General features: G+C 58.9%; 3 protein-coding genes across 3 annotated transcripts; 2 read left to right on the top strand and 1 right to left on the bottom strand.

Moving 5' to 3' along the window:
- Positions 1–1180: 1180 nt before the first annotated feature.
- PHSY_003894 (dolichyl-phosphate-mannose--protein mannosyltransferase) lies at positions 1181–1522 on the top strand (the record flags this gene model as incomplete). The annotated part of the gene is made up of 1 exon (XM_012334511.1): positions 1181–1522. The coding sequence occupies one exon, from the start codon at positions 1181–1183 to the stop codon at positions 1520–1522; it is 342 nt and encodes a 113-aa protein (XP_012189901.1).
- A 262-nt stretch (positions 1523–1784) lies between these two features.
- PHSY_003893 (hexose carrier protein) lies at positions 1785–3482 on the top strand (the record flags this gene model as incomplete). The annotated part of the gene is made up of 1 exon (XM_012334510.1): positions 1785–3482. One exon carries the CDS (start codon positions 1785–1787, stop codon positions 3480–3482), a length of 1698 nt encoding a protein of 565 aa, XP_012189900.1.
- Positions 3483–4166: 684 nt separating this feature from the next.
- On the bottom strand, positions 4167–9836 carry PHSY_003892 (hypothetical protein; the record flags this gene model as incomplete). Its single annotated transcript, XM_012334509.1, has 1 exon — positions 4167–9836. One exon carries the CDS (start codon positions 9834–9836, stop codon positions 4167–4169), a length of 5670 nt encoding a protein of 1889 aa, XP_012189899.1.
- Between the last annotated feature and the right edge of the window lie 793 nt (positions 9837–10629).

Raw genomic sequence — 10629 nt, 5'->3', positions numbered from 1 at the left:
TCAGGACGCCAGAACGAAGGCAGTTGAACGAAACTCCAGTGTGGCAAGGGCAGTCAACCAGCTCATGTAATCTAATGTTGGTCGGTAGCGTGTGAAGCCAAACGGATAAGCGAGTCGCTTGGTATGTTGGACGATGGGAAGCGTTCCTAGCTCGTCCAGGGTGCAACCCACGAGACTCCCTGGAGAGAATTTCGTGCTCCGTTCTGCCTGTTTCGCTGTCCATCGTGTCCGAAACCATCCGATCCTCGCTCCGCAGGTCCGTCCTTTGAGCCTTGAAATCCGACAATCGCGACACCATGGTATCCAGTGCAGCATGCGGCATATACATGGTCGCGACGGCGAAATAAGGCGAGCGGCCGATCAGGCGGCGGAGTCTGCTGGGAAGAACGTCATTTTGCCGCTCATGTTCCAACTCCGCTGCGCGGAAATTTTTTTGTTCATCGAAATAATGGACTGTTTTAATTATTGAAATCGTAAAAAAAAAATGAGCAACGATCGGAGGTCATCCGCCTCTGTGCGTGGTCTGCAAGCTCTTAGCGCGCGCCAAGGGCAATCGCCTCTTAGCTCAGGAACTATAACTGCTAGCGCCGCCCAAAGGGGCCTCGTTGCTCGTACACGTTGTGCGTGGACAAGCAGCGCTGACACTTTGAGCATTTATGGCCGAAGGCGGCGCCGAAAAAGAAGCAAAGGCGGCTTCGGTGTCGTTTGATCGCCGGCATGCTGCATGCAAAGAGGAAAAGAAAAGGAGGCGGCGCATCTCAACCCCGCTTTGCGGGCTCATTGGCTGGGGCGCATGCTCGCTTTTTTCTCCGTTGTAAACACCCTCAAGCCTCGCAGAAAACCCCCTATGCACCTCCGCAGAGCTTCGCGCCACTGTGCTACTGCCCGCCTTCACGCTGTTCCCCCACTTTGAGCACGAGAAAGAAGCAAAGAAACAAGGCTCGACAGCCATGCCAGATCGACGAGGTTTCCAGTTCCGCCGTCGTGTTCCGCTGCAATTCTACTGGAGCATCCGCCTCTGCTCGCCCGCCCTTCCTGTCCTTGCCGCTAGAAAGGTCAGAGCACCCTCGTCAGGCGCTTGCAAATTCAAGGTCAGACGGTGGGATGATACGACACAACGCGACGTGATGTGATGTGATGAGAGCACTCCGACGGGATCACGGCCTTATTCTTGGCGTAGATGTCACTCTCATTCCGTGGGTTCGCAATGGAAGGGCCGGTCACTCGACACACGCGCGTAAACGACGAGCATCCAGCAGTACCGTCAAGGCTGAATCCCTCCAAGTCCGGTTCTCGGTTTGTCCCCCCTCATTCGGCTAAAGCATCCTTGCAGCGCGAGTGCAGCCAATCGTTCGACACCGTCAAGGCCTTCTGCCTCCCGCTTCCTTTCATCTTCCTCTGCTGCACTGCATCGTCGTCGCCGCATTGCGAGCTGCACCGGTGCCGCTTTCATTTCGCCCGTCTGCCAACTCATCTTGAGCTGCTACGCTCCTCTCGTACTGTGCCTTGTGTTCCGTCGTAGCCGCCCAGTCTTGGCTTTCGACATCACTTGGGCTCGCACAACAACCTCAGACTTTACCCTCGCCCGTGTCGGATCTGTCTGCATACTTTATATATAAGGTAGGGGTCCTTTGTTCTCATCACCTCTCTTCTCCTCACCACACCTCGCTCGATCAAGCAAACGGCGTCTCCTCTTCAAATACGCCCATCACAAGGTCTCCCCTCACTATCCTTCTTCCACACGTGTCTTTTTCCCCTGGCCGCTTGTTCTCCATATCGACATCATGGGTCTCGCGGGTATGAAAGAAGGCACGCCCGAGACCGGTGGAGTTCCTACCTTCATCGGCCTTCGCGGTATCAAGCTCAACTGGGCCATTGGATTCGCTGCTTCGGCTGGTTTCCTCTTGTTCGGTTACGATCAGGGTGTGCTCGGTTCGCTCTACACGCTTCCTTCATGGCTGAAACAGTTCCCCGAGATCGACACCACCGGAACCAGCGCTACTTCCAATGCTGCCGTGCTTCAAGGTCTTGTGACCGGTGTCTACGAGCTCGGATGCTTTGTGGGTGCCATCTCCATGCTCTACTTGGGTAACCTGCTCGGTCGTCGTGCCAACATTTGGATTGGATCCATCATCATGGCCATCGGTGCCATCGGCTGCACCGCTTCGTACAGTTTGGCCCAGCTCTTTGTCTTCCGTGTCATCCTCGGCATCGGCAACGGCATGCACACCGCAACCATCCCCGTTTGGCAGAGTGAATGCTCGCCGCCTCATAAGCGAGGCATGCTCATCATGGTCGAAGGTGCCATGATCACTGGTGGTATCGCCATGGCCTACTGGGTCGATTTTGGCTGCTTTTTCCTCGAGCCCAGCGAAGCCTCGTGGCGTCTGCCCCTCGCCCTCCAGCTCGTGCTCATCTTGCCCACCTTCGTCACCGCCTTCCTTCCCGAGTCGCCTCGTTGGCTCATGCTCAAGGGCCGCGAAGAGGAGGCTCGTGTCGTTGTGGCTGCTCTTGACGATGTCCCCGTCGATGACCCCATTGTCAGCAAGAAGCTCCGCGAGATTGCTGCTTCGCTCGAGGCTGCCAAGACGACCCGCATTTCCGACATCTTCACCAATGGTCCCGAGCGCAACTTCCACCGAACCGTGCTCGGTTTCATCTCGCAGATGTTCCAGCAGATCTCGGGTATCAACCTGATCACCTACTACATCGGAAAGACGCTCCAGGAGAACCTCGGCTTCTCGGACATCAACTCTCGCATCCTCGCCGCCGCCAATGGTACCGAGTACTTTATCGCCTCCTGGGCCGCCGTCTTCTTCATCGAAAAGATGGGCCGTCGCCCGCTCATGCTTGGTGGTGCCGCCGGCCAGTGCATCTGCATGATCGTGCTCGCCGTTCTCGACGTTCCCCGCATCAAGAACTCGGGCAACGGTCCTCCTGTCGCCTCGGTCGTATTCTACTTCCTCTTCAACACTTCGTTTGCCTGGGGTTGGCTCGGCATGACATGGCTTTACCCTGCCGAAATCACGCCTCTCGCTATCCGTGCTCAGGCTAACGGTATCTCGACGAGTGCGAACTGGTTGTTCAACTTCATGGTCGTCATGGTAACGCCGGTTATGTTCCAAAACATCGGCTATCAGACGTACGTCGTTTTCGCAGTGCTCAACTTCGTCATTCTCGTCACCACCTTCTTCATCTTCCCCGAGACAGCCGGTCGATCGCTCGAGGAGATGTCAGCTATTTTTGCGCACTCGAGCAAGATCAACCCTTACGATGTCGTGCGCAAGGAAAAGATCACGCCCCGACGATACGACAAGCAGGGTCACCTCATCAGCGACGACGTGGACATCATCGAAGACGGTGCCAGCGACCTCGAGAAGGGCGCAAAGCGTGGCGACCACACCAACGTCGCTACTGACGATGCTGTCGGCACACCTACCTCGGAGGGTGCCAGCTCCTCAGAGCAGGCTGCTCATTCTTGATGTCCTTTCCGCCGTAGGAATGTAGAGATGTTCTGCAAGATGCTCTGTTTCTCTTGCGATTCCTTCTAGCTATACGAGCTACCCGTTCACGCTTCTGACTACCTTTTGACGTGTTTTGCGACGTCCTATACCACGTATTCCTAGCCTCTCTTTCCTTCGTAAATGAAGAGCCTGATCCATCTGATCATCGTCTCGCTGTGCCGTGTAACTCTTTGAAGGGTCCGAGATCTCGGCAGTGCAGTCCAACGGTCGGTACTGAGGACAGGGAAGACTCTTGTGTGTGATGATTCGAGTGCAGTCTCGTATCTGCTGACACCTGAATTCTTTGACCTCTCCGATCCTGGGACCAGCCTGGCTCGATGCGCTTAAGAGAAACATTGGAATCACTTCTGAAAACATAAAACTCGTTTCCAGTAGCGAGAGCTGGGTTGCACAAGCGTAGGAGCTAGAAGGGATTGCAATGCATCTCGGCATTCACGTCTGTGTGACCCTCTTCGGACATCGCCACACCACCTTCGCACCGCATTGCTGGCGTCGCAAGTTCGCCACTCGAGGTACACCATCCTCAGCACGCCGAACTCAATCTTCGCCGCTCACAGCTCACACTCACTCAAAACCATGAATCAGAAACAAATGTAATGAAAATGTCAAAAAGATTCCTTCCCAAAACAACTAGCCTGCTTTCTACCATACACCCGCGCCGGTCGAAAAAGCAGAGTATCCCGCACCGGAGCCATACGCGCCACCAGACGCAGTCGTTTGACCGTACTGTCCACTCTCACGCTGATCGATCGGACCAACGCTGTTGCTGCTCGGTGTGGGATCGAGCGAGTAGTCCGACTGCGCGTGGTGGTGCGACTGAAGCTGCTGCTGCGACGCGGGCGACGTGTGTTGCCCGAGCCGTGCTTGCTGCGATTGCGATGCTCGCTGCGCCGTGTACTTGGACGGGTTGAAGACGCTAGCTGCAGGTCGCAGCACGCTACCGGCAACACTGATGCTGCTGTTGCCACCAGCGCCGGTGGCCGAGGTAGGCCAGGTGCCTGAAGCACCTGTCGCATTCTGCTGGCTTGACGACTGCTGCTGCTGCTGCGACGGGTAGCCGCGAGCGCCGTAAAATTGGCTCCTGCCCGTCCCGAACGCGGTGTCGTCCAAGACACCCAGTCCGTCCATCCCGTTGCTCGTCTGCGAGTTCCTCGAGCCGACGTTGTTGCTAGTCGAGGTGCCGCTGCCGCCAGTGGGGAAGAGTGAATAGCCCGAGACGCCGCTGTTCAGGCTGCCCGCGTGACGGCTCATTCCGCCGTAAGGTGATCCGGGCGCAGAGCGAGCAGTTGAAGCGTGCGAGCCGTACTGTCCATACGACTGGCGGTTAGGCGTCATTGAACCTGCGCTGTAAGTTGAATACAGTGCGTCGGTCGTGACACTTGATCCCTGGTTGCCAGACGCACCGCCACCATAGCCACTGTACGCTCCAAAGGCGCTTTTCCCCAGACCGCTCCCTCCATCCTGCTGCCGCTCTAGTGGAGAGTAGGAGGACGTCTGATGCTGTCCGTAACCCCCACCATTAAGAGACGAGTAGGCATTGGATGCTTGCTGTGAGACCGAAGAGTAATGCTGTCCGGCTTCACGGGCGCGTGCCGCAGCCGCCGCAGAGGCGTCCATACCCAGAGCTGGGCTGCGAGAGGTCGGATCAAACCCGTTGGATCGACTGTTCACGGGAGACAGGTCGCGCGAGTGCGAGCTCATCTCGTGCTGACCGCGACTGTACTGCTGCTGCTGCTGGTATCGGTTGAAGGTGGCCCACGAGTCATTGTCATCCTGGGCGCCTCTTGCGTGACCGTCGTCCGCGCGGAAGTCGTGTACGCTCATAGGCAGGGTGGTAGGCATGAAGTCGTCTCCAATGTCCTTGAGCGAGTTTTGCAGCTCGCCAGCATTCGAATTGGTGGTGAGCGACCATACGCTTTTGATGTGGTCACGGTCTGCCAGATTGGAAGAACGCGTCTCCAGGACGGGGAAGGTGAGCGAGCTCTGGCCCCACGTCCCCTGCGTAGACATGCTGGGTGATGGTAGCATCGATCCCGCACTGGCTGGTGTTTGGGTCTGCGATGCTCGAGTGGAACCGGGGATGGCAAAGGGCGAGAGCGAGCCTCGCGCGCCTGCTGCGTCGCCCTTGATCTCGCTGTTGACCATGAACGAGACAGGCGAGGGCGTGCTGACTTGGCGTTCGTCATAAAACGCCACAGCAGCATTCGATCCACGGCGCCCCTTGGCCCGGTAGGCGCCGGTGCCGTTTTGAGAACCGAAGCTGTCGACGGAGTATCCGTTCTGTGGATAATCGAGAGGGCCAAGCGAGCCAGGAGCAGCTGCTGCTGGTGCTGGTGCTGTACGGAAGGCCGCCCTGGTGCGATCGTCGAAGGCAGACTGAGGCGCGCCGGAGGAGAGAACTTCACCGATGATGGCGTCAGTGGTCGCATCGACCTGACGGTCGCGTCGATCCGCCTGCAGGCCACCAGACACGTGGCCTCCAGCGTGAGGTTGGACGACAGTGCCGTGATGACCGGGCAAGCGGACTTGAATCTGACTTGCCGGCGACAAGGTCGTTGAGGGTGCGTCCGCGGCAAATCGTGAACCCAGTCCGGACGCGCTCTGAGCCTCTGACTGGTGGGCAGTCAGATCGAAACGAGCCTGCTTTCGCGAACCCGGACCGGCGGTCTGCGACATGATATGCGGCACAATGGGAGGAAGCCCGCGCGGCAACACGCGCGACGGCAGCTTGACTGGCGCAATCACAGTGCCACGATGATAACGCTTGGGAAACAATTGATCGTCCCGTGAGAGCGTCTTGAACGAGAGATGGGCAAGAGGAGGATCCCACGTGAGGGGATAGACCGCTCGGCCGGAGGCTTTCATGGCCGCAATACGGGCGAAAAGCTGCTTTTGCTGGTAGCGGTTTAGCTTGGGTCGTGGGCGCGAAGGCTTCAGGTGAACCACGAAGCGGTTCCAGGCAGGTGGTGCATCCAGTGCGGCTTCCTGTCTAGTCTCGAGGCTCTCCTTGGGCACGACGGGGTGCAAGCGCACCGGAACCGGCGCCGCAACAGGCACTGCCGGAGTTTCAGACGTGGCTGCTGCGATCCGAGGCGATCTATCTTGCGTCGCGGCGTCTTTAGGCTTCGAGGCGGAAGGAATTCTGGAAGTGGACCGGTCTGCAATCTTCTGTGACCTTGCGTCTGTGCTCGGTCTCGGCGCGGATGGATCAACGCGAATTTCCGGGGCAGAGGGTGTGGCAGGTGCAGAAGCTTGTTTGACGGGTCTCGAAAGAATGGTTTTGGGAGCGTCAGCTACTTGAGCTTTGGCGACGAACTCTGCGAATCGTGCCTCGCTTTCGGGATCCAGACCAGATCGAGTGAGCTGATTATTGATAAGTGCGCTTCTCTGCTCATGCTGGTCCTTATACTGTGCCGTCCTCTGGTCTCGTCGATGAAGAATGCGCTCGTCATCAAGACGAGGCGCACGCTGCGACGACACGGTTCTGCCGTCGCGAATCTGCTCGCTTGGACTCGTGGCTGAGGTGGCAACGATGCGGTCGGTCGGCGACACTGGCGCCTGCTGCTGACGCGCTTTCCTGAAGTCCGGGTGTGCTGCGAAACCCTCTGGGCGCGCGGTCCTCCAGGACGCAACGCTGTCTGCCGGACCCGACTTTCTGAGTGACGAGGAGTCTTCGCTGGCGAGGGCGATGGCGGCTGTTTTGGCCTCTACCGCTTGCTTCTGCGCAGCTGCTTGCGCCTCGGCTTCTTTCTGCTGTTGTGCTGCCCGAATTCTGTCCTCGATGGCGAGAGCCTTTTGGCGAGCACGTTCCCTCTCGGCAAGTCGCGCTTGCTCTTCCTCCTGGCGTCGCTTTCGAGCACGCTCGATGGAAGCATGCACGTCCTCTTCCTGAACGGCTTCGGACGAAGGAGGCAGTACTTGCGTTGGAGGAGGTGGCTGACGCTCGGGCGCATCAGCCGAAGACTGAATTCTGGTCTGAGCCATGGCTTTGGGACCCCAGGGCGCTCGAGGCTGGCTATCTGTGCGCCCGATCGATGCTTGCTGGGACTGAGAGGTAGACGGCTCGCGATCCGATGGAATGCGATTCGCAGCGTTCGCGGATGGCGCCGACAACGATCCAGCGGTGACGTCCGGTCGACTCACCTCCTCGTAAGCATGAGAAGTCTTGCGGCCGACAGAGTCGGGAGCTTGCGCAGGTACAGCGGGGCGTAGGTTCTGGGCGAGGTGAGGAGGCAGAGGCCTGTTCGTCGTCGCTTGCATAGGTGGACGGCTGTCGCCAGAACCAGCAACGAGGAGATGAGGCGGGAGCGGGCGGCCATTGGCACCGAGCGGCTTGGCGGCTGAGGTTTGAGGCTCGCGAGCGGGCACCTCGTGCCTCTCGCGAATCGGCTGTGGCGCAGATTGTGACTGCTGCTGCTGCTGTTGCTGTTGTTGCTGCTCAGCGGAGGGGAGCGGGGCGACAGCTCTGGCCGGCTCAGGTACGGCGGTTGTCGGAGCCGCGCTTACACGCGGTACGCTGATATCAGCGGCGGTGGGTGCTTTGGTGGGTGCGACAGGGGGTGGTGCGGATCCTGGATTGAGGGAAGCCTGTCGTTGAGCAAGAGGACCCCAAGACCTTGCGGCCTGTGTGGAGGTAGGGTTGGAAGATGGCGGAGGGCCGGATTGCTCTTGTCGGCCACCATAGGGTGTTGCGCCAAGTCCCGGCCTTCTCTCGCGACCGTACGAGAACCCTGACACGTCTCTACTTTCTGTTGGCGACCGGAGTGAGACGGAAGCACCCGTGGTGGGGATTATGACCTTTTCGGCTCGTTGCTCTGAGCGAGACGGTCGAGCCGAAGGTTGCGAAGATTCATTCGGAGTTGATGTTGCCATCTCACGATTCTTCATGGGACCCCACGCGGGTGGCTGAGCTGCTGCTGGTCTGGCTCGTTCGGCCGGAGCTGTCGGAGCAGGTCGTGCCAGATCGCGCTGAGGCCAGCTGCGGTCGTGACTGACGTCCTTGAAGCGGTCCTCTTTGGACACAGGCGGACCATCATCCGCTTCTCCGCGAGAACCATCGTTGGATGTAGGGATCTTGTACTGCGACCCGTCACCAAATTCGACGACCTCACCGAGGAAGCCTCCGTCTTCGTCCTCCATCTCGTCCCAGTGCTTTCCTGAACCAAGCGATGTGCCTCTGAAACGGTCGAGGGCCTGAAGTGCGGCTTGCTGTCTGGCAGACTCCCTGGCAGCAGCGGCTGCAGCCCTCTCCTCCTGCTCCTGCTTTGCGCGTGCGGCTTCGGCGGCGGTGGGAAAGTCGGACAATTTGGTTCCTCGCGTGGAAGGAGGATGAGGTGAGAGGCCAGACTTGACACCGGCCCAGGGAGCTCGACTGACGTTGGCAGGACTCGGAGCTCGCAAAGACGAGCCGAGCGCGGCGTTGCGAAGACCTGGACTAGCTCTGCCTTGGCCGGAGCCACTGTCAAGACCAGCAGAGCCTGGCCTCGGCGAATCCCTACCCATGCTAACCAACCGTGGCGAGGCAACGGCCGCCGTAGCACCATTCGCGGCCTGTGACGTTGAAAGATTGCTGGGCTTAGGACTCGGCGCCGCCTTCGGCAGAGGTGCAGATGCTTCTGCGGGCAACGGGTCTGCGGATGCGGGAGCAGCTGGAGTTGCATCGGAGGCGGGAGCAGGCACTGCCGTCGACTCGGCAAGTGCGGGAGGCTGCGACGACGGAGCTGTCTTTGTGGTTGGCGCAGTCGCCGGCTTGGTTGTGGCCCAACCGGCCGGCTGAGGTTTAGGAACGCTGGAAAGCTTCGCGGATGTCAATCGAGAGGTGGCGGATGGCGACGAGAGACGATGGGTTGGCAGGGGCGAGGCCGAGGTGCCGAGCTTGAGAGTGGCTGGCGAAGCGACAGAAGGGGTCGGGCTCGCCTTTTCGAGGAAGCGCTTGTTGACATTGAGCGAAGTGAACTTCTTTGCAGGTATACCCGCCATTTGCGATGACGACGCTGCTGCTGCCAGGTTGAACGCTGCTGAGGCGGTTGCACTGTTGTCGGACAGATTCTCGGCGCGTTCGTGCAGGGCGGTCAAGGCTTCGACGTCACGCTCGGACGTGGATGCCGTGATGGTTGAGTGCAGCGCTTCATCATTGACCGCAGCTGTATGTGATGCGGCAGATTGCTGGGCCCCTGTGTCATTTACGCTTTGGTGATCAGGCGTGGCAGATGCGTCGACGGGGCCGACATGCTGCTCAGCATTGTCGACCGCTTGCTGTTCGGAAGGAGGAGGTTGGGCGGCCGCCACCTCACCTGTCCGTTCCTCGCTCATGTGTGTGTGCAGATGGGAAAAGCCAGGCTGTTGAGTATGGCCATGAAGATTGTGCCCTCAGCCGAGGTTGTTCGAAGCGGACAAATGCAGGTCTTTCGAATGGCTGAGACTACGCCAAGGTGCGTCTGATGGTTGTTGCAATATGCGGCAAGCTGGCAACGGGAGAAGAGCAAATGCTTATCGCCAGAGGCTGGAAGCTGAGTCGACCGAGATGCCGAATAATCGAGATGGACGAGAGAGTGCCCACTGGAGCGTACAGGTCGAAAACGTTGGGCGCAGCTTCTTGATGAAGGGAGATGTAGAATGCGCAAAGGTCTGCGTGCAGAGACCGGTACGATTCGAAAGAGCTAGAGAGAGGGTCGTCCGAGACGAATGGACGAGGAGGAAGCGAGGGATGCCGGGAGCGGTTGGCACAGACGGGCTTCCGTATAGCACGCAGACTGTGCGACACCGAACAGAGAGGGAAAGACAGACACACAGCGAGAGGGTCCTTTCGCTCGCGTTGCTCGGACTGCGTGACTGGAAATGGAGGCTAGAAAGGGCGTCTGGCTCTTGCCCGTCTTGCCCGCCTGACCTGTCAGTCGCAAAAGAAAAGGGAAAAGGCCATGGAGCAGCAGCTTTAGCTGCCGCTCGACCGACGCTGATTTCTCTCGCCGTCGTAGAGAACCTTTTTCTTTCTTTGCTCAGCAGCCAAAGCCTTTCCGCCCACAGCGACACGGCAAGTCTGGAAAATTGGTTTTTGCCCTGTACGCGCTCGCTATATGTCTGTCTGAACGGAGCCGAGTCGTCGTGG

The sequence above is a fragment of the Pseudozyma hubeiensis genome (genome assembly GCF_000403515.1).
Source record: "Pseudozyma hubeiensis SY62 DNA, scaffold: PHS38, whole genome shotgun sequence".
Classification (NCBI taxonomy): Eukaryota; Fungi; Basidiomycota; class Ustilaginomycetes; order Ustilaginales; family Ustilaginaceae; genus Pseudozyma; species Pseudozyma hubeiensis.
The sequence above is the reverse complement of the archived record's forward strand: the minus strand, read 5'-3'. Positions and strand labels throughout refer to the sequence as shown.